This window comes from Barbus barbus (genome assembly GCF_936440315.1).
Source record: "Barbus barbus genome assembly, chromosome: 28".
In the NCBI taxonomy this organism is placed as follows: Eukaryota; Metazoa; Chordata; class Actinopteri; order Cypriniformes; family Cyprinidae; genus Barbus; species Barbus barbus.
In genome coordinates this window covers 17,215,642-17,235,811 of record NC_136756.1, presented here as the reverse complement: position 1 = coordinate 17,235,811, position 20,170 = coordinate 17,215,642, and the positions used below count along the sequence as shown (strand labels likewise).

Here is a 20,170-nt window from a genome sequence, read left to right as displayed (position 1 = left end):
GAACTTTCGAGTAATTTTTTTAAACCACTTAAGTGGTACTTTTTAGTACATCTGTACATGTACTTTCATAATTGTTTCTAGTGGCTTTAAAATATGGTTAAAGTGTACTACTGATGTACTGACACGCAATTAATGTTAACTAAAATATGCTTTAATGTCCGTTAACAATACACTTAAGCATGAAATGTAATATTTTCGACCACCTAAATGCATGTTATTTGTAATTGATTGCAAATATATTAGTTTAAAATTACATTAAATGCAATTAGTTGAACTTTTGAGTGATATTTTTGAACCACTTAAGTGAGACTTTAGTATATTTTATATGTACTTTGAAATATGGTAAATATGTACTTCTCAATAACCAATTAATGTAAACTGAAATGACATTTAAGTATATTTTAATGTACTTCAATGTTACATATCTCTGGCAATGAAGTTGTAATTTAGTATAGGCTATTTAATTACCTAGTTACAATCAACACACACACACAAAATGAGAACCCACTACATTTATTGACCAAAATCTCTAAAACAAATACACAAAAATGCTTTTTGCTTATGCCCAAGAAAAACCCAACGCTGCAACACTTTAACTCACTTATTAGAAAGAGTCTGGAGAACAACGCAAAATCACTTGCATACAAAAGTACCTAATCTCGCCATCATAGAAAACATTATTCTGTATGATGTATAAGCCCGTTTCCTCATTGGGGACCTAAAAATGTCCACAAGGTCAAAATTTCCTGGTATTACTATCCTTGTGGAGCCATTTGGTCTCCATAACGTATAGGATTACTAACACACAAATACACTTAGTACAAAAAAAAATCAAGAAAATTAACAAATGAGACCTTATTGTAAAACATTACCAAACCGTGTTAATGGTACTCTCAGTTTCACAGACAAGGCTTAAGACCAGCCCCAGACTAAAATGTAATTCTGAGCTGTTTCAACTGAAAGAATAATCTTTAAAAATATCAGTGCCTTTGTTTTGTCTCAAGATGCACACCAGTAATGTTTTTTTCTAAGGCATGTTAATGAAAATGACTTAAATGTCCTAATTGAACTATGGCCTAATCTTGGCTTAGTCTAAGCCCTGTCTGCAAAACCAGGCCGTAAATTCTCAAACCTTTACTAGCACCAACATTAAACAGGACCGAAAGGTTTCTTCTAAAATCTTACTCCAGCATTAGTGAATGCAAGTTTGACTAAATATATAAAGGTCCAAATGAACTTGCTGGGAAGTGGTGTTTGTCAGTGTCCCAGAAGCTCTTCATCGGCAGTAAACTTCAAATGTCATGAAGCTGCACACCATCTCTCCACAGTCTCTGTGAACGGAAATGTTTCAAAGAGGCAGGAAAGTCAGAAAAAAATTTCTTGAGGAAAGAAAGAACAATTCTTATAAAACATATCCAGTCATTATAAATGGTTCAGTTGAGTGAAAACAATAGACACAGTTGCAGTCCAAAGTTTATATACACCTTGCATTATCTGCAAAATGTTAATAATGTAACCAGTAAGACGGTAGAGGGGTAGGATCATTAAAAAAACTGCAATTTCTGCTCTGATGAAGAAGTTTATTTATAGGTGTATGTAAACGTTTGACCACATCTGCATCACCTAAGAGGTGAATTACCGCAATCATCAGGGCAACATCATAGTAGAATGTTGGGAGATGTTCCTTCAGATTTCCTACAAACACCAGATTTCCAGACCACACCATCTTCACTGACACTGGGCTTTAAAAATAGATAACATTTTTATTCCTACTTTACAGGGAATAAAACATAACTTTATCAATTACCCAAATATAAATAAATATCCCAAAATCTATGAAAATTAAGAAAGGTACCTTATTTCTTTCCCCCTCATCTTGCCTTCTCTCGCACATCTTCATGAAGAATGTTCCTGTATTTGCCACGACTGACACAGCAAAGCTGCTGTCCTCTTCCTTTGGTTTGTTACCTGTAAAATACATGATGATTAGAGGGGGATCTGTAAATGCACAGGTGGGAATATATTAATGGTAAATGGAAAAGATTCAAAGCATTTAAAATCCATAGGGATAGCGAGTTAATATAGCACTTTTAGCTTGTCATGTGTGATCAGGGTGAGCTGACTTCTAACATCATGCGTTTCCACACTGTATCTCCAGTAACAAATCTGCACTGATCCTGCAAAATTAATAACTCCAGATAAGTACAAAAATATTACAACACAACCAGTAATGGAACATCTCGCTCTTCAAAAAACAAAAACAAAACAACAACATTATTTCTAGAGGTGGCTGATATATTGAATAATACTGGTGGTAATAATCGCGATTATATAACGTTACATTAAACAACGAGATCGGAACTTTGAATTATGTTTAGTAGCGTTAAATTGAATTTTAAATCGTTTAGTTAAAAATACAATATTGTATTTTCAGCAGCCAAATTTCTTGGTCCACGCACACGATTCCCCTCCTGAGTCCATATAGCAAGAACTGCCGGTGAAAGCCGCAGGAATGGCAAGGCTAAATGAAGAATAAAGAAAGCTTATATCAAGATATACTTACTGGATTCTTTATCTGCAGTACAGAAAATCTTATCTGTAATCATCCAAACGCGCCGCTCCTCTGTTCTTGTTTGACCCTCGTGCGTCGCGACTCCAGAATCATGTCACGCAGCGCATTTTTCAAACTCTGCTGAAGTAGTGCGCAATCATGATGTAGTACCTTTGCCGCATGCGCATAAAACAAAAGAGATACTTGGTGCTTGGTCACATGTTATTTCAGGCTTTTCATTTCTGTTCAAGTTCAAGTTGTCCTAATTCATTGTGTAGTTAGACCAAAGACAATGGTTAGACTCATCCATGACTCATTCACCTAACTAAAAGTCAGTCATTTTTTACAGTGCAGTGTAGCCTAGTCTAATTAAAATCAAATGTATTTGAATGCAAATTAATTTTGTTTAGATCTGTTTAAGTGAGAACAACATAATGATATTGAAAGTATAGTAATATTATATACAAATACGGTACTCTTATAAATGACACTGTATGTCAAATGTTATGTCGAAAATTAAACTTCATAGAGTTCATAGCGCAAGAGCTGGTGATTGAAAATTTCAACAATAAGTTTTATTGGAGTATACTGTATAAGAAAGTGTATTTTAGTTTGGAAGAAAAATACATTTCAAGTGCATTAATGCACATAGACCAAATACACTTAAAATACATTAACAAATGTAATTTTTAAGAACACACTTAAGTTGAAATTAAAATCAATTATTTTACATGTTCCCTTTCAGTCGGTCACTCAGAGTCACGTCGGATGACCGACGAAATTGGGATCTCACCAGAGAGACCAATCCACTTCGAGTGTAACTAAACGAGCCAATGGACTTTGGCATGCAATCATTGCATCCAGCTGCTGCTGATCACAGCGTGAGCATAAGAGGCAGCAGGTGCCTCCGCATTAATTCATGCTTTCGCTGAGAAGCCGAGCCGGTGACCCGGCAGCTTTCATTGACTGAAAGGCCTGGCGCCGGACACTCCGCCACGTCCAGATGCCGGAGTGCTGGAGGACTCGACAGGGTTTGCTTGGTTAAGGAACTCTCTGGAGAATTAGGCGTAAGGACACCGCAAGCCGACTCTGAGCCGGGCCTCTCAGTGCCACTACCCGTTTGAGGTGAGAACACAGGAGGCAACCGGTTTGACACGTAGGCTATAAAATCTAGCGAACGTGTTGGGAGTCGCCCAACCCGCAGCTCTACAGATGTCTGCTAGCGAGGCACCACGAGCCAGTGCCCAGGACGATGTGGCACCCCTAGTGGAGTGAGCAAGCAACCTGAGCGGGCAGGGCACACCTTGTGCTTCATAGGCCAAGGTGATGGCATCCACTATCCAGTGGGCCATCCTCTGCTTGGAGACAACCTTCCCCTTCTGCTGTCCTCCGTAACAGACAAAGAGCTGTTCTGGGGTCCTGAAGCTCTGAGTTCTATCCACGTACTGTCGCAGTGCGCGTACAGGACAGAGCAAAGCTAGGGCTGGGTCTGCCTCCTCCAGGGGCAGCGCTTGCAAGTTCACTACGTGGTCCCTGAAGGGAGTGGTAGGAACCTTAGGCACATAGTGTTGCACTGGAGTCTGCCGGCCCAAACTCAAGGCACGATTCGTCGACCGAAAATGCCTGCAGGTCCCCCACCCTTTTGATCGAGGCCAATGCAGTCAGGAGTAGGGTTTTCATAGAGAGAAACTTCAACTCGACTGACTGCAAAGGCTCAAAGGGGGCCGTTTGTAGGGCTCTTAGCACCAATGCCAAATCCCAAGAGGGTAGGGAGGGAGGCCTAGGAGGATTTAACCTCCTGGCCCCCCTAAGAAACCTGACAACCAGATCGTGCTTCCCCACCGACTTCCCCTCTATGGGGTTGTGGTGAGCGGAAATGGCAGCAACATAAACCTTAAGGGTGGAGGGGGACAGCCTACGCTCCAACGCTTGTTGCAAAAAGGAAAGCACGGCTCTGATCGAACATCTCCGGGGGTCCTCATGGTGAGAGGAACACCAATCGACGAACAGGTTCCACTTCAGAGCATAGGCCCGCCTTGTGGACGGTGCATATGCTGAAGCGATAGTGAGTGCTACCTCAGAGTTGCGACATGTAAACCGCCTTGCCGGTTGATATACGCGACGGTCGCAGTGTTGTCCGTACGGACCAGAACGTCCTTGCCCTGAAGGTGCCCTCTGAGGCGGCTCAAGGCAAGGTGTACTGCCAGCAGCTCGAGGCAATTGATAATGCCAACGCAATTGGGGACCCGTCCATACCCCTGACACTGCGTGCCCATTGTACATGGCTCCCCAGCCGGTGGCCGAGGCATCTGTGAATACCACAGCATGCCTGGATACCTGCTCCAGGGGCACTCCTGCCCGAAGGAATGAGGGATCTGACCACGGGCTGAAGGTTTTGCGGCAGGCCGGTGTAATCTGAGCCCGGTGAGTACCGCGTTTCCACGCCCAGTGCTGAAGCGGTCTCATATGGAGCAGACCGAGCGGAACTATGGCCGCAGCTGCAGCCATATGCCCCAGGAGCCTCTTAAAGTGTTTCAGTGGGACCGCTGTCCTGCCTGATAAAGTCTTGAGGCAGTTTAGCACCGACTGAGCACGTTCCTGGTTGAGGCGTGCTGTCTGGTTGACCGAATCCAACTCCATGCCGAGAAAAGAGATCCTCTGCATTGGCACGAGTTTGCTCTTTTCCCAGTTGACCCGAAGGCCCAACTGGCTGAGGTGCCTGAGCACCAGGTCCCTGTGTGCGCACAACTGCTCTCGAGACTGTGCAAGTATGAGCCAGTCGTCAAGATAGTTGAGGATGCGCACACCCCGTTCTCTCAGGGGAACAACGGCTGCCTCTGCGACTTTGGTGAAGACGCGAGGCGAAAGGGACAGCCCGAAGGGCAGGACCTTGTACTGATATGCCCGAACCTCGAACGCGAACCGCAGGAATGGCCTGTGTCGCGGGAGAATCGAGACATGAAAGTACGCGTTCTTCAGGTCGATCGCTGCAAACCAATCTAGGGGACGGATGCACCCGAAAATGCGTTTCTGCGTCAACATCTTGAATGGCATCTTGTGAAGTGCACGGTTCAAAACTCGCAGATCCAAGATCGGTCGTAACCCACCGCATTTCATGGGCACAATGAAGTAAGGGCTGTAAAACCCCAACCTCATATCAGCTGGAGGGACCGGCTCTACTGCGTCCTTTGCCAGCGGGACTGCGAACAGGCAGGTCTGTGACACGGGAGCATTCAGGAACTGTACCTTCTCCTGCTCCTTCATGTCAGCAAGACACAGCCAGAGATGGCGCTCTTGGACCACTAGGAGCGGCCCCACCATCGAGGGTGGTGAGGGAGGAGGAGCCACAAGATTTGTTTCGGGCAGTAAAAGGTGCCTTCCACGATCTTGTAAGCTCCTCATGCATTTCCGGAAAGAATGGCACAGGAGGGGGGCGCTGAGAACCAGCACGACCCCCACCGAGAAACCACTCGTCCAACCTCGAAGGATCGGGATTGCAGGATTCCAGACGAGCCCGACATTCTCGGCGGCCCGGGAAAGCATAGCAGTCATCTCTGGGTCTGGCTCGGACAACGCTACCACACCATAAGTCCATAAGCAGTGCCACATGCTTCCTTCTGCTGACAAGCTTTATGGAGATGCTGATTTCATTTTCAAGCAGGACTTGGAACCTGCCCACACTGCCAAATGTACCAAAAGCTGGTTCAATGACCATGGTGATACTGTGCTTGATTGGCCAGCAAACTTGCCTGACCTGAACCCCATAGAGAATCTATGGGGTATTGTCAAGAGGAAGATGAGACACCAGACCCAACAATGCAGATGACCTGAAGGCCGCTATCAAAGCAACCTGGGCTTCCACACCACCTCAGCAGTGCCACAAACTGATCAACTCCATGCCACACCGAATTGAGGCTGTAATTAAAGCAAAACGAGCCCCTACCAAGTATTGAGTACATACAGTCAGGTCCATAAATATTGGGACATCGACACAATTCTAACATTTTTGGCTCTATACACCACCACAATGGATTTCAAATGAAACGAACAAGATGTGCTTTAACTGCAGACTGTCAGCTTTAATTTGAGGGTATTTACATCCAAATCAGGTGAACGGTGTAGGAATTACAACAGTTTGCATATGTGCCTCCCACTTGTTAAGGGACCAAAAGTAATGGGACAGAATAATAATCATAAATCAAACTTTCACTTTTTAATACTTGGTTGCAAATCCTTTGCAGTCAATTACAGCCTGAAGTCTGGAACGCATAGACATCAGTTTTGTCTTCAGCAAGTGAAATGCATGCTCAATCGGATTCAGGTCAGGTGATTGACTTGGCCATTGCATAAGAGTCCACTTCTTTCCCTTCAAAAACTCTTTGGTTGCTTTTGTAGTATGCTTTGGGTCATTGTCCATCTGCACTGTGAAGCGCCGTCCAGTGAGTTCTGAAGCATTTGGCTGAATATGAGCAGATAATATTGCCCGAAACACTTCAGAATTCATCCTGCTGCTTTTGTCAGCAGTCACATCATCAATAAATACAAGAGAACCAGTTCCACTGGCAGCCATACATGCCCACGCCATGACACTACCACCACCATGCTTCACTGATGAGGTGGTATGCTTAGGATCATGAGCAGTTCCTTTCCTTCCCCATACTCTTCTCTTCCCATCACTCTGGTACAAGTTGATCTTGGTCTCATCTGTCCATAGGATGTTGTTCCAGAACTGAGAAGGCTTTTTTAGATGTCGTTTGGCAAACTCTAATCTGGCCTTCCTGTTTTTGAGGCTCACCAATGGTTTACATCTTGTGGTGAACCCTCTGTATTCACTCTGGTGACGTCTTCTCTTGATTGTTGACTTTGACACACATACACCTACCTCCTGGAGAGTGTTCTTGATCTGGCCAACTGTTGTGAAGGATGTTTTCTTCGGGAAAGAATTCTTCGGTCATCCACCACAGTTGTTTTCCGTGGTCTTCCGGGTCTTTTGGTGTTGCTGAGCTCACCGGTGCGTTCCTTCTTTTTAAGAATGTTCCAAACAGTTGTTTTGGCCACGCCTAATGTTTTTGCTATCTCTCTGATGGGTTTGTTTTGTTTTTTCAGCCTAATGATGGCTTGCTTCACTGATAGTGACAGCTCTTTGGTCTCCTATATGTAGCCGACAAATAGCAATTAAATGACAAATAGCAGTGTCTGTATATGTGTGTTATATGTGTGTTATTTTGTCTTTGCCAGTATTGCACTGTTTGGAATCTGTTTTCTGTAAACCAAACCCTTAAATTTGTTTTTTTATATCATTGTGAAACTTGCACGCAAGATCACTCCAATAAAGAAAGAAAAAAACTCTTTCTCTTTTGTTCAGTTTGCGAGTTTATTTGAGGTTTATATCAAAAAACCTCACACAATGTCAACCCCCAGAACTGTGTTTGAATATATTTTGACCTTGTTGCCAATGATTGTTAAAATTCCAAAGTCTTTTGGTAAACTCCTTAAATGGCTGAGAAAGAGTTTTAATTGATTTATATAAAGGAGTGGCTTGTGAATGTTGTTGTTGCATGTGTGTGCGTTTTTATAATTGTGGTTTAACATTTGGCTTCACTGTTTGGCTTCTGTTTGTGCTCTTTTCATCGGCGCCCCATTAGCGCCTTTAGACGCGTGCCGCCCTCTCAATGAGGCCTCATTCCTCCTTCAGCTGCTCGTTCTCCACTCCTCTTTTCTGTCCAACCACACGTTATATGAGGGGAATCTGGAGGGAGTGTGGAGTTGAACTTTAGGATACTAGAGAAACATAACAAGAGAATGTGTTTATGCGAGGGGTGTGTGTGTGTGTTCAGTACTTATCTATAGTTTAAAGTGGGTAAAAATGACAAAAATGGGGCATTTGGGGGGACATTCCAATCTGTAAAACTTATTTAAAATACAAATAAATAAATAAAATCAAATATGTTTTATTGAATTCTTATAGAGTTTTGGTTAATCTGAAGTAATTATAATAAGCTTGTTATTAGTCAGTGTTTAAGATTCTGAGATGTTAACAGCTTCAGCAGAAAGCAAAGTCTTGCCAAGTTTGGTTAAAAATGTCTCTGATGTAATGTAAAGAACTGATGTAAACTTGCAATCCGTAATATTTTGACTTGCAGCACTGAAAAAATAGCCACGCCAATCAAGCACAATTAAAGTTAATTGACAACAAGAGAAACAGATAAAGAGTGGTTTAGTTCTCAGAGAGCTCCCATCAGTCACATTCCACAAGCTTCTCCAGCAGTTCTGGATTTAAGAGGAGTGTCCTTTCTTTCTGCATTTTCGCCTCATAAATCTGCTTTGACTAGTAGAGAGAGATTTATTGTCATTTTTCAGTTGAAATGTGGTGTTCATTGTCATGTCATTTATATTTGAAATCACTTTCTCTCTCTCCCTTTCCCACAGATCTGTTGGCCACAAACCGTACCTCCGTTTTCAGTGGTTTCAATGGAGATCTACACTTGTCATCTGTGTTTTTGGATGAATATCACGACAGGCTTTTCCTGGGAGGGAAGGATGTTCTCTACTCGCTGAGACTGGATCATACACATGATGCTAAAGAGGTAACACATGCTATCATTGCGATAAGGTTAAGATAATAAGCTGCCCACAGAGAACACAGGTGTGAGAGCCCAGAAAAAAAGTGCAAGTGATGATGTAGGTGAATGAGCGTCTGTTAGTGAGAGGTGTGATGTTATTCAGTCTGCTCTACTGGAGACTGTTATCTACAGACAGAGATAAAAGCAACAGACACTTACATGTGCTGAAACGTTTTACACATGATTAGTAATGGGCATGTAAAGAGCTGTTCACATATGATCCATTCTTGTGTTTAAAAAACTAGATGAAGTGACAGTGACACAGCCAAGACACTCATAACACAAGGGTATATGAAAGGACATTTACTTCACACCATTGGAAATTCTGTTGGCATCCCAAATCCACATTCATACATTCACTCATTTATTTATTTACTTATTTTTTATTTAATTTGTTTGTTTGCTTATTTGTTTATGCATGTAAACATAACTATTTAAAATAATATTTATAAAATAATTTTTTATAAAACATCATTGTGAAAATGTTGATATACAAATATAATATTTAGAATATTGTACATATTATCAAAAGTTTATTAAAAACTCCAAAGGAACTGTTAGAACTCAGGTCTTCAGGCAAAACATGTTATTAAAAATGTTTACTTTCTCATAAATATAAACTAATGAAATTTTGTTTGAGTCAATAATCCAATTTGACTCTATAATCTTAATGTGATACACATATTAAAACAGACTTTCTTTGTGGGGTTTTTTTTTTCAATCTCTTTTCTCATCCATTAAAATGTTTACTAAAAATGACACAAAAACAGCTGTTCCCAGAACAAATTAAATTCATATAAACTGACAACACTTGCGACAAAGACTTGTTTAGACCACTCCTAGACATATAAACACATAAATGGTCCTGCTTGATTTTACAAGTTCACCGTTACAAGTTGCTGCCCTTTTTTATATTACTGTCACACTTTTGTGGTGTAGTTTATAAAATAAAGTTGTGAGTTATGAGAGGAGCCACAGTGTGTAAATAGGCACTTAACTAAATGGACTGTAAAAGCAGAAGTGCTTTGGTACCACTTGTCTCCAGGGTTTGGCAGTTTTTTCCGTGTGCAATTAACTTTGTATATGTGTGTGTCTGAGCTTAATTAAAGCCTCTGTTCATGTGAATATGTTTTGACTCAAGTCACTGGAGCCTCAACAAGTGTGGTTGTTTTCGTATGTAGTCTCCAAAGAACTTATCATTGTGTGTGGCCTTGTTAAAAGATATGAACAGGAAGAGGAAGTGCATTGGCATGGTGATAGACACATGGGAGTGGCTGCCACATCTGAGGTTATGACCCTTTGACCTTTGGCTCAAGGACAAGCATTTCCTGCCTTGTTAGACCCTTATGCATTCTGTAAGGCCACCGTACTACCACTGGCCACTGTGTATACTACCTATACTGAGAATTTAATTACAAAAATTAAGCTACAATAACAAGGTGCAGAAAATGGTTTTCACCTTTTGTTTTAGCCAGAAAACAAAATGAGGATGTTTGGATGTGTAAATTTACGTGTGCAAGATTGTTTTGCAGATGCTATCAGTAAAGCTTCCCAGCCGAAGGGGAAGGTGCCAGAGAAATCAAGCAATGATTCATGATGTTGTTCTTTAAGTGGGAAAAATTACTCAGCCCTGATCAGACTTCCTTTTCCCTCTTGGGCATGTATTTACTGCTAATCTCCATGACCTGCAGTCTTCATCTCAGCTGATCTCAGTTCTGTTTGAGGAATCATTCACTCATTCTTTTCAGAGGACTGTCAGGTCCTGGTTGACCGTGCAGCATTTCACCCATGGTTAATAGAGGTTGGTTAATCTTAAACATGGTGCATCCGGAACAAATTAAAAAGCTGAATGAGTGAGCCAGGGCCCTTTCCTTCACACCATGGATTTAGAGTACTGTGGTGTTTTATCATTAGTAATGACCTTTTAGGTCGCTACAACTCCACGACAGCCACATTTGGACTATTTTTAGTCCCAAGTGTCCTGAAGAATAAAGGTGATGACTAATTAAGGAAAGAGGAAATGCTTTCATTCAAAGGAAGGATGCTTGGTAACGTAGTTGATTACAGGTTCCGGATTTAGACAATGTCAAAATGTGTAAGAGCTTGAAAGGGTAAATAAAAACAAATGACTCGCTAATGATTTCATCATATGAAGGCTATAACAGATTCAAACAATCAATCAATCAATTCAATGAAATCTGTCATTTTACAAGCGTTAGAAGGATTTGTGAATGTCATGATGCAAAGAGGTTGATTAGCCAACAAGTCCAGGCAGTATCTACATTTTACACGTGGCAGACACTTTTTTTTATCCACAATGACTTAAACTGCATTCAAAGTGTACATAATTTCCCTGGGAATTGAACCCGTGACCTTAGCATTGCTACTGGTTTGAGCTACAGGAACACCATTTAACATTACATTATATTATTTGAATATATTTTTGTTGGAAATATAATCTTAATGTGTGAATGATATATCTAATCACACAAACTGGTCATTATAATTGTGTTATATTCTGTTGTTTTTTTTTTGCTGAAGAGGACCATATAACTAAAATAAAATAAGCTTGCATATGTTTGCAGATCTGTATAAACAAACCCAAAAGTCTTTGTGAGGTCTGAACGTGACAGCGGTTGTGTGCCAGACTGTTCTGTGACACATGAGAAATGAATGTGCCAGGATGTGCAATCACTGTATATATATTTGGATAGAGGACCTAGCAGATGGGTTTATGTTTATTTCCCAATCCTTCATAACGTCAGGATAGGTTTTTGTGACTTTCACACTCTTAGAGTTATTGTTTTCATAAATCTTTATTGTTGAGATTCATGGGAAAAAACACACAAAGCATTTTTGTCGCACACCCACCCTCAGGGACACACACTCACTTTACCCCACATAATGAGTGGTGTCAATTTGTAACCCATTTGTAGCTTGATTTCCCTGAAGAGTGAATACTCTAGCACTGTGGTGCTTTCGAAACATTGCACTGTTTAATTGAGTGCACAGACACAGCAACATCAGCTCAACCAATGGGGTGAGACTATCTGTTTGTCTGACCAGTGGCAGGCAGACAGGGGCCATGTTCAGGAGACAGCCGTTATTTTTGCAGTTTCATTTGGTTACACTTTATTGGCACAGAAATTACTCACTTTAGCTTTAAATTTGACATGAAACTAAAATTGCAATAATATTTTGTGATGAATATCCAAGCGAAATGGCTTTTTGAACAAGAAAAAAAATGTATGGCAGGACTTGATTTGTCCATTGGGAAAGATCATTGGAAATTTGTCCATTTTGAGTTCATGTTAATCTGATTTTGTTATGTTTGGATCTTGCAGTTTAATTAGTCTTAACAAGTAAATGAGTCTGGGTGTGAGTTTGACAAAGCTGTGCTTAGTGAGTTTTTGATTTATGAGATGCTTGTCCTCTTTATCTCCAGATCCATTGGCCTTCGTTGCCTGGGAATCGTGAGGACTGTATTCTCAAAGGGAAAGATCCCGAGGTGAGTGAAAAACACTGGTTCTGGTTCTGAATTCACTAAAAACATCAACAAACTGAAAAGTTGGGTCAGCGTGTCACGCTTCCCAAGGGGGGGTGGTGTAGTTGGCATACTTCATATGTCAGGTTCTTTCATGATATCCCAGATCCAGATGACAGCAGAAATTATCAGTTTGTTTTGGAATGTTTGGTTAGTGTGATTCTCTACCTTATTTCATGTGGTTCAATCTGGAGTTTCAAACGAAAACATCTGTCCATCTTCAGCTATACTCTGAGTGTGCTGCGGTTGGCGTGATGACTGGAGAGAAGAAGCCAAACGCCCATAAATGAGATTTGATCCACTCACTTATTGTTGTCTTGCTTCCAACCAAGTTTGTGTGTGACTCATGAGTCTCTTAAACCTAACGACCGTAGAAGGCCGTCCCAATACACAGAACACAGTTATTCTTTCATTTTTCGAAATCCCCTTTGCTTTTTTTTCCTTTTACATTTCTGTTTCTTGTTCTTTTTCTTCTTGTTCGGCCTCTCCCTTTTTCCTTTCAGCACCATGAATATGTTAATTATGTTCCAAGTTAAATCTTTCCTGTCCTCTGTCCCTAATGGTCTTCCACACACACTTGTATGGAGATGAACTCTGCATCTGTTAGTGTTTAGCATGTTTCACTCGTAAAGTGGAAATGTGAGGTGTCGCCATGGTTACACGCTCTGGTGACTGTCCCGGCAGTATTGTTTGATGTGACAGGTGAGTGCGATTTCACAGCAGTTTTAATGACTCTGTTCAGTGTGTGAGTATGTGTTAGGGAATTGAACAGGATATTTGTTTTTCATTTAAACTTCAGTTGGTATAAGGGTGAAACAACACACAGATATGAACTCAGAGTTTTAGGTTACACTTTATTTTAAGGTGTCCTTGTTACAGTGTAATTATACATTTAAGTACTGAGTAATATTAATTAACTACATGTTCTTATGTTTAGGGTTAGGATTAGGGTTTGACTTAGTGTTACTTGCATGTAATTATGCATTATGTATTGTTATTATAATGGTAAGTACATGTAACATGTGTAACAAGGATACCTTAAAACAAATTGTCACTGAGTTTTATGTACCACATAACACAAGCTCACTCAAAAATGACTGGTGGCACTTTACATGGGGATATTTTAGAGTTACACTTTATTTTGATAGCACGTTTTTAGATATTCTGCTAACTCAAATTAAGTAACTTTGCAACTACATGTCAACTAACTCTCATTAGAGTATTAGTAGGTTAGGGTTAATAGAATAAGTTGGTTACACTTTATTTTGCCTCAATAAACTCCTAATTTGCTGCTTATTAATTGTTAGTAAGGTAGTTGTTAAGGTTAGCTATTAGGTAAGATTAGGGATGTAGAATATGGTCATACAGAATATGTACTTTATAAGTACTAATAAACAGCCAATCTGTTATTAATAGGCATGCTAATAAGCAACTAATTAATAGTGAGAATTAGTCCCTATAATAAAGTGTTACCCATAGCTTTATCACAATTGAGGTTTGTCCCAAATTTGAAAATGAATGGAAAATCAAATGGCTTAATATAAAGTTTGACCTCCTGGGATTGACAATCAGGACAATATATTTGATCATTTATATATATTTTAACTTTCAGGCTCCATTTTATTCTATGTTTATTGAAAGTGACTGGTACATTGCTGCTTTGGATCTCTCTCGCAGTCCTGCTGGTTAACATCTGGTCGCAGTTTGAGCATCTGCCTGCATCTTTTATGACCCTTGACCTTTCGTTCATTTATGCTCCACTGATTTTGACCCTACACAGTCAATGAGGCTGCATACAGGTGGCTATAGTTAGAGTGTGTACATGTTGATAGTGTGTGTGTGTGAGATGTTTTCCTCTTTCTGAACCCTTCAGTAATTAGACCGTAAGAGCTTCTTTCCCATGTTGAAAGCTCTGATTGGTCTTCGGTGAATTTTAAGTAGGGATCATTTTCTTGCTATTTTTTTCTCTGATCCATTAAAATGTTGATGATTCTTGTAACTCTCCATTCAAACACTCCAGGGAAATATTGGTCACACTCACACATACCAGAATTCCTCATGATTATAAACTGCACTTGATGAGTTTAACCTGGTTATCCAGTGTAATATACATGTGTTTGTATATTTATGTAAGTAATTGTGCCGTAATTATCAAGCTAATATGAACTCTTTCTGTGTGTGTTTGGTACAGATGGAATGTGCAAACTTTGTGCGGTTGCTGCAGCCATTCAACCGCACTCATCTACTGGCCTGTGGAACCGGAGCTTTTCAGCCCGTGTGTGCGTATGTGAACGTCGGACACCGCGGAGAGGTAACACACACACAAACACTCCCTCCCACTGCTTCACACCTCGTGTGTTTGTGTATGCACATCAGGAGGATCTAATTTACTTATGTATATCAGAGACCTAATTGTTTAAGGTCAGAGGTCACCCAACAACTGGCCGGCCTTTAGGGTCAAGACAAGATCATGAGAGAAGATTGTATATTCTGTGTATTCATGTATTCTGAATAGAGCCGCTCTTTACTTCCTTTGAGGTGTTTTAACTGCTTTGCACAGGGCGCCAGAGATGTCTGACAAACAGACAATACTACATTGTGTAACTGAACTGGCACCAGAGGTTTAAGCTGTCTTTGGTACCACCGGACACACCCGTACAGTATCTAACATCAATGACAGTATTATCTACTGCACTTCTATTATTACATTTTAGATCTCTGATATGGTACAGCCTAGAAACTCAAAGTTAGACTATACTATTTAAAAGGATAGTTCACCCAGAATTTTTTTAACACTTACAAGTTTGGAACAACATAAAGGTATGAGTTTCTTTCCTCTGTTGAATATTCTTCAAAATATTTTCATTTATATTCAACAGAAGAACAATTTTATATCTCTTTAATTGTGTAATCAGTTTTGTATTTATCTGGCACAAAAATATCAATTTGAGTGAACTGAATAGAAACGTTGATGATAAATATAACCAATAACAGTAGTTAACTATAGGAATCAGTGGATCATTTATTTGAATTGAAATGTAAACCAGAACGAACTATTTCAAGTTTTTTAAAAATGTTTGTTACAGTATAACAAAGAGAAAAGGGATTGTGTATGAGAGCACAGTCATTGCCTCAGCTCTTCTGGCTGTAAAGCTATGTGTATAATAGACCGTGACAAGAAAAACAATGATGTAGTGTTGTGTAATGCTTCTCTGGTACATGTTGGAAAACGCAGTATCTTACTTAAAGAGCTACAGCATTATGAAAAGTACACTGAAGTCATGCTGCTGATAATTGTAGCAAGTAAACGTTAGTAGTGTTGCTAATTTTAGTTAGTTGAATCCCAGCACTGCTATTCTTGATTGGGGTCAGTTTGATGCAAACTACAATGAGCAAATCACAATAAACTGGTAGAGAAAGCCAAATCAAAAGTTTGGGGTCAGTAAGCAATCAATACTTTAAATTGATCTGAATTGACAGCAAATACTTACTTTTATAATAAATCCTTTTTAAATAAATGCTGTTTTTTTATCTTCCCATTCATCAAATAAACATGAAAATGTATGTTTTCACAAAAATATTGGGCAGCAGAGCTGCTTTCAACATTGATAATAATAAATGTATCTTGAGCACCAAATCAGCATATTAAAATGACGAAGACAGAAGTAATGACTAATGAAAATTCAGCTTTGCCATCACAGGAATTAATTACATATTATATTATTACAATAAAAACTGTAATAATAATCCACAATATTATTGTTCTTACTGTGTTTTTGGTCAAATAAATGCAGCCTTGGTGAGCATCTTTCAAAAGCATCTTACAGACCACAAATCTTTGAACAGTAGTGTACATCAGAAAATGTTTGCATTTCAGACTTCACTTCTTTATACCCGTGCTCTCTAAGATGTCAAACTAATGCATTGTGACATTTTTAAGCTATTAGTTTTGTTTATAATCAGTTCTCATAAGGTGAAAAGTCAGGAACTACAATAATAAATATATCTTTGGAAATATTAAGTGGGGCTTGGGGTCTCTAATACCTCAAACTGAATATGATTAATAGTATATCCCGGTATTTTAAATATAAATAATACATTCCTTCACAAGAAAGAGAAATTCCGACATTTGTGAGCTCAAGTTTATTGTTGAGTTGTGAAACTGATGTGAATTTTCTGACTTCTTTTTGGCAGCATGTGTTCAGTTTGGATCGTACCACGGTACAGAATGGGAGGGGGAAATGTCCCCATGACCCCAAACTACCCTTCGCAAGCACCTTCACAGGTACATTTCAGTGTGTTAAGTTTCAGCGTCAAAGTTCATGCCACGGCATGCTTGTGTTGTGCTTATATGTCAGAGCATGTTTGTGTGTGTGTGTGTGTGTGTGTGTGTGTGTGTTTTGGCTCTCCTGTTTCTCTCTGATGGGAGAAATTTGAGGTGTTCTTCAGTCCAGGTTTAGTGTTGCGGGTGTCTTGTGGGTGTGTTAAGTCTTCTGGGGCACAGACACATCTCCCAGTGTGTGTGTGTCTTTACAGCACTGCACAATCTTGGCTCTCCTCTCGTGAGATTTTGCCAGATGCAATACATTTCGGGACAGATTTTTAAGATTGCATGGTAGTGACCTTGGAGATACTTTCACACACTGACATACTGTACACATAAGTTTCTGTCAAATAACTGATGGACAACAGAGGCAACGTGTCCAATTAGTTTTTTTTTTATGAAACAAATGGGGTTTAAGTATTAATAAAATAACAGTAAAATGGTATGATCTCATTTTATATGACCAAGTGTGTGTGATTTTGAAAAGCTGTTGACTGTATATTAGGTTTCACCAGATTTATACAGTAGAGGTGTGTATGGGTGGCTGATAACATGATTTAATGAAAAAAATTACAGTGGGGCTTCTTGCAGAAAATTGTTTACTTTCCTTCCTCTCATATAAGAGACTGAGTTCTCTGCACTGACCTTCAATGCGCGCTCTCTCTCTCTCCCCCTTTCTTTCTCTCTCTCTCTCTCTCTCTCTCTCTCTCTCTCTCTCAGGTGGAGAGCTGTACACAGGTCTGACTGCAGATTTTTTGGGGAGAGACTCTGTGATTTTGAGAGGTTTAGGGACTCGCTTGCCCATGAGAACAGAGACGGATCAGAAAATCCTACACGGTACAAAATCACTTAATTTTCATATTGATAGACATTTTCAGTCTTATTTCTTATGTGTTTTAAAATTTTATGCTGGAAAGGATGGTGGCATTAATACATTTTATTACAAGCAACACTGTTGTGAAAATCAGTGTTAGAAATGTTGCCTCTGCAACTAACTGAAATAAAAAATTAAAGTACTAACATCAGTAAACTGAAATAAAAATATATTAAAGGTAAAGAATCATTAGATGATCGACAATTTTGTTTTTTAGATATTAGAAATATAAAAAATAAAAATGACAAAAGCACATAAAATAACTAAAACTTGCACTAAAATGCAAATAAAAGCTAAAAAAAAGGCAATTCAAATTAATATATAAATAATACTAAAATACACAAATGTTGCAATTGTTATTTACTCTTTATTTATTAACAACAATAGTTTTTAAAACCTAATCTGTAATATTTTGTAATGTTTTTCTGTATTTTAAATCCAGAGACATGCGTGCTCATTATTGATGGAACATCCAAGTAGTAATGATTTCTCATAATTATTAGTCAAACTGAATTGATCAGATCTGCATTGTAATAGTGTGTCTATGTGTGTGTTTGTGCATGTACAGAGCCCAGGTTTATTGCGGCCCACCTCATTCCTGACAGTGCAGACAGAGATGATGATAAAATGTATTTCTTCTTCACTGAGAGAGCAACAGAGAGCACAGAGCGAGACGATGAAGGAGCCATACACACACGCATTGGACGATTGTGTGCGGTGAGACAAACCACATTTATACATTCAGTTGGCCAGTATACTGGCTTGCTCCTGCCTTTTTTCAACCACATGTGCACAGCTGCTGGATGGTTTGCATGCCTCTGAAACACACACACATCTACCCCTTACCCCTTACCCAGTACCCATACACACACATACACACTAACACACAAGGCTCTGTAGAGTAATGGGAGCAGTGCAAATCTCCCTCTGTCATTCAGAGGTCAGTGTTCAAAGAGCTGAGGTCAATCGCACATTACTGTCACTTTGACTGCTATTCATTGTTCACGTCAGCACATTCCCAAATCTCACACACTCTTACACATATACCGATTACACAGATTTAGGATCCTTTACGCCACCCATGTGTCTTCGACACGGTAAACCCAGCTGCATTGCTTTTTGGGAGTCTGTAATAGTATTTCCCTTACGGTGCCATAATCTCCATAACTGGCACTTCTCTGAGATATTTTGATATTTAACTGTTCTTGTTCCCACGGGAAAAGTTACAACGGAATGTTTATGTATAAACAGGGGTCAGATTACAGAGGTTTGGGGTGTGTGACCCCCTTAATTAAACCACTTCAGATGAAAAAGTCGAATGAGAACTGTCACAAACTCTGTTGCACTAGGGATTGTGGGAAATATTTGCTGAAAAGCATGTATGGATGTACTGTGTCGCTTTTTGGTATACAAGTTTGAATGTACTATGATTTGGAATGCACTAATTCTAATCTTGCATACTACTTAGGATGGATAGTATACAAATTGAGACGAAGGGATAGTTTGTTTTACCCAGAGAACATTGTGTGTGGTCTGGGGATAAACGATACTGGGATTTGACTTTTTGCCGATCTGTTGTCCAGAAGTGAATTCAACGCCTCATGATTTATTGTTTATGTGGTTTCAGAATGATGTGGGTGGGCAGAGGGTTCTTGTGAATAAGTGGAGCACATTTATTAAAGCCCGACTGGTGTGTTCTGTTCCTGGACCTCACGGCATCCAAACACACTTTCACCAGCTGGGTAAGACATTAAACACAAAATCCCTTGGCTTCTTTTTATATACAATATTATATAAACTTGAGATCATTTTGATCTCTTATGACCCTTGTGTGATCTTTGACTGTATGTGTTTGTCTTGCAGAGGATGTGTTTCTGTTAAGGACCAAAGATGAAACCAATCCAGAGATCTACGCAATATTCAGCACCATCAGGTCTGTCTCAAATCCAGGCTGAAAGCACATTTGTTTATCTGTACATTTCCTCTGTAAAGCACTGTGTTGTGCTTCAGCTCATATTGATTGCACTCTATTATTTCATTCAGTTTAAGTCTTTGTATATATATATATATATATATATATATATATATATATATATATATTATTATTTGTTTTAACATTCTAATTTTTTATTTTAGAATTTTTGTATTTATTTTATTTAGCTTTTTATTTTTACTTATTTCCTTACTTATGCCATTTTTAAAACACTTCAAATTGCCATTGGGTTTGAAATGTGTAATGAACTTGCATTGCCTC

At 39.5% G+C, this 20,170-nt stretch overlaps 1 protein-coding gene across 1 annotated transcript in view; it reads left to right on the top strand.

Annotated features, from left to right (window-relative positions):
• Positions 1–20,170, top strand: part of sema3bl (sema domain, immunoglobulin domain (Ig), short basic domain, secreted, (semaphorin) 3bl) — a 34,642-nt gene that overhangs the window by 7,861 nt on the left and 6,611 nt on the right. The window contains exons 2-9 of the mRNA XM_079382305.1: positions 8,981–9,138; positions 12,620–12,682; positions 14,910–15,029; positions 16,913–17,003; positions 17,763–17,879; positions 18,485–18,633; positions 19,544–19,658; positions 19,780–19,849. Of these exons, the coding sequence (XP_079238431.1) occupies positions 8,981–9,138; positions 12,620–12,682; positions 14,910–15,029; positions 16,913–17,003; positions 17,763–17,879; positions 18,485–18,633; positions 19,544–19,658; positions 19,780–19,849 (883 nt within the window). The remainder of the gene's footprint in view (positions 1–8,980; positions 9,139–12,619; positions 12,683–14,909; positions 15,030–16,912; positions 17,004–17,762; positions 17,880–18,484; positions 18,634–19,543; positions 19,659–19,779; positions 19,850–20,170) is intronic.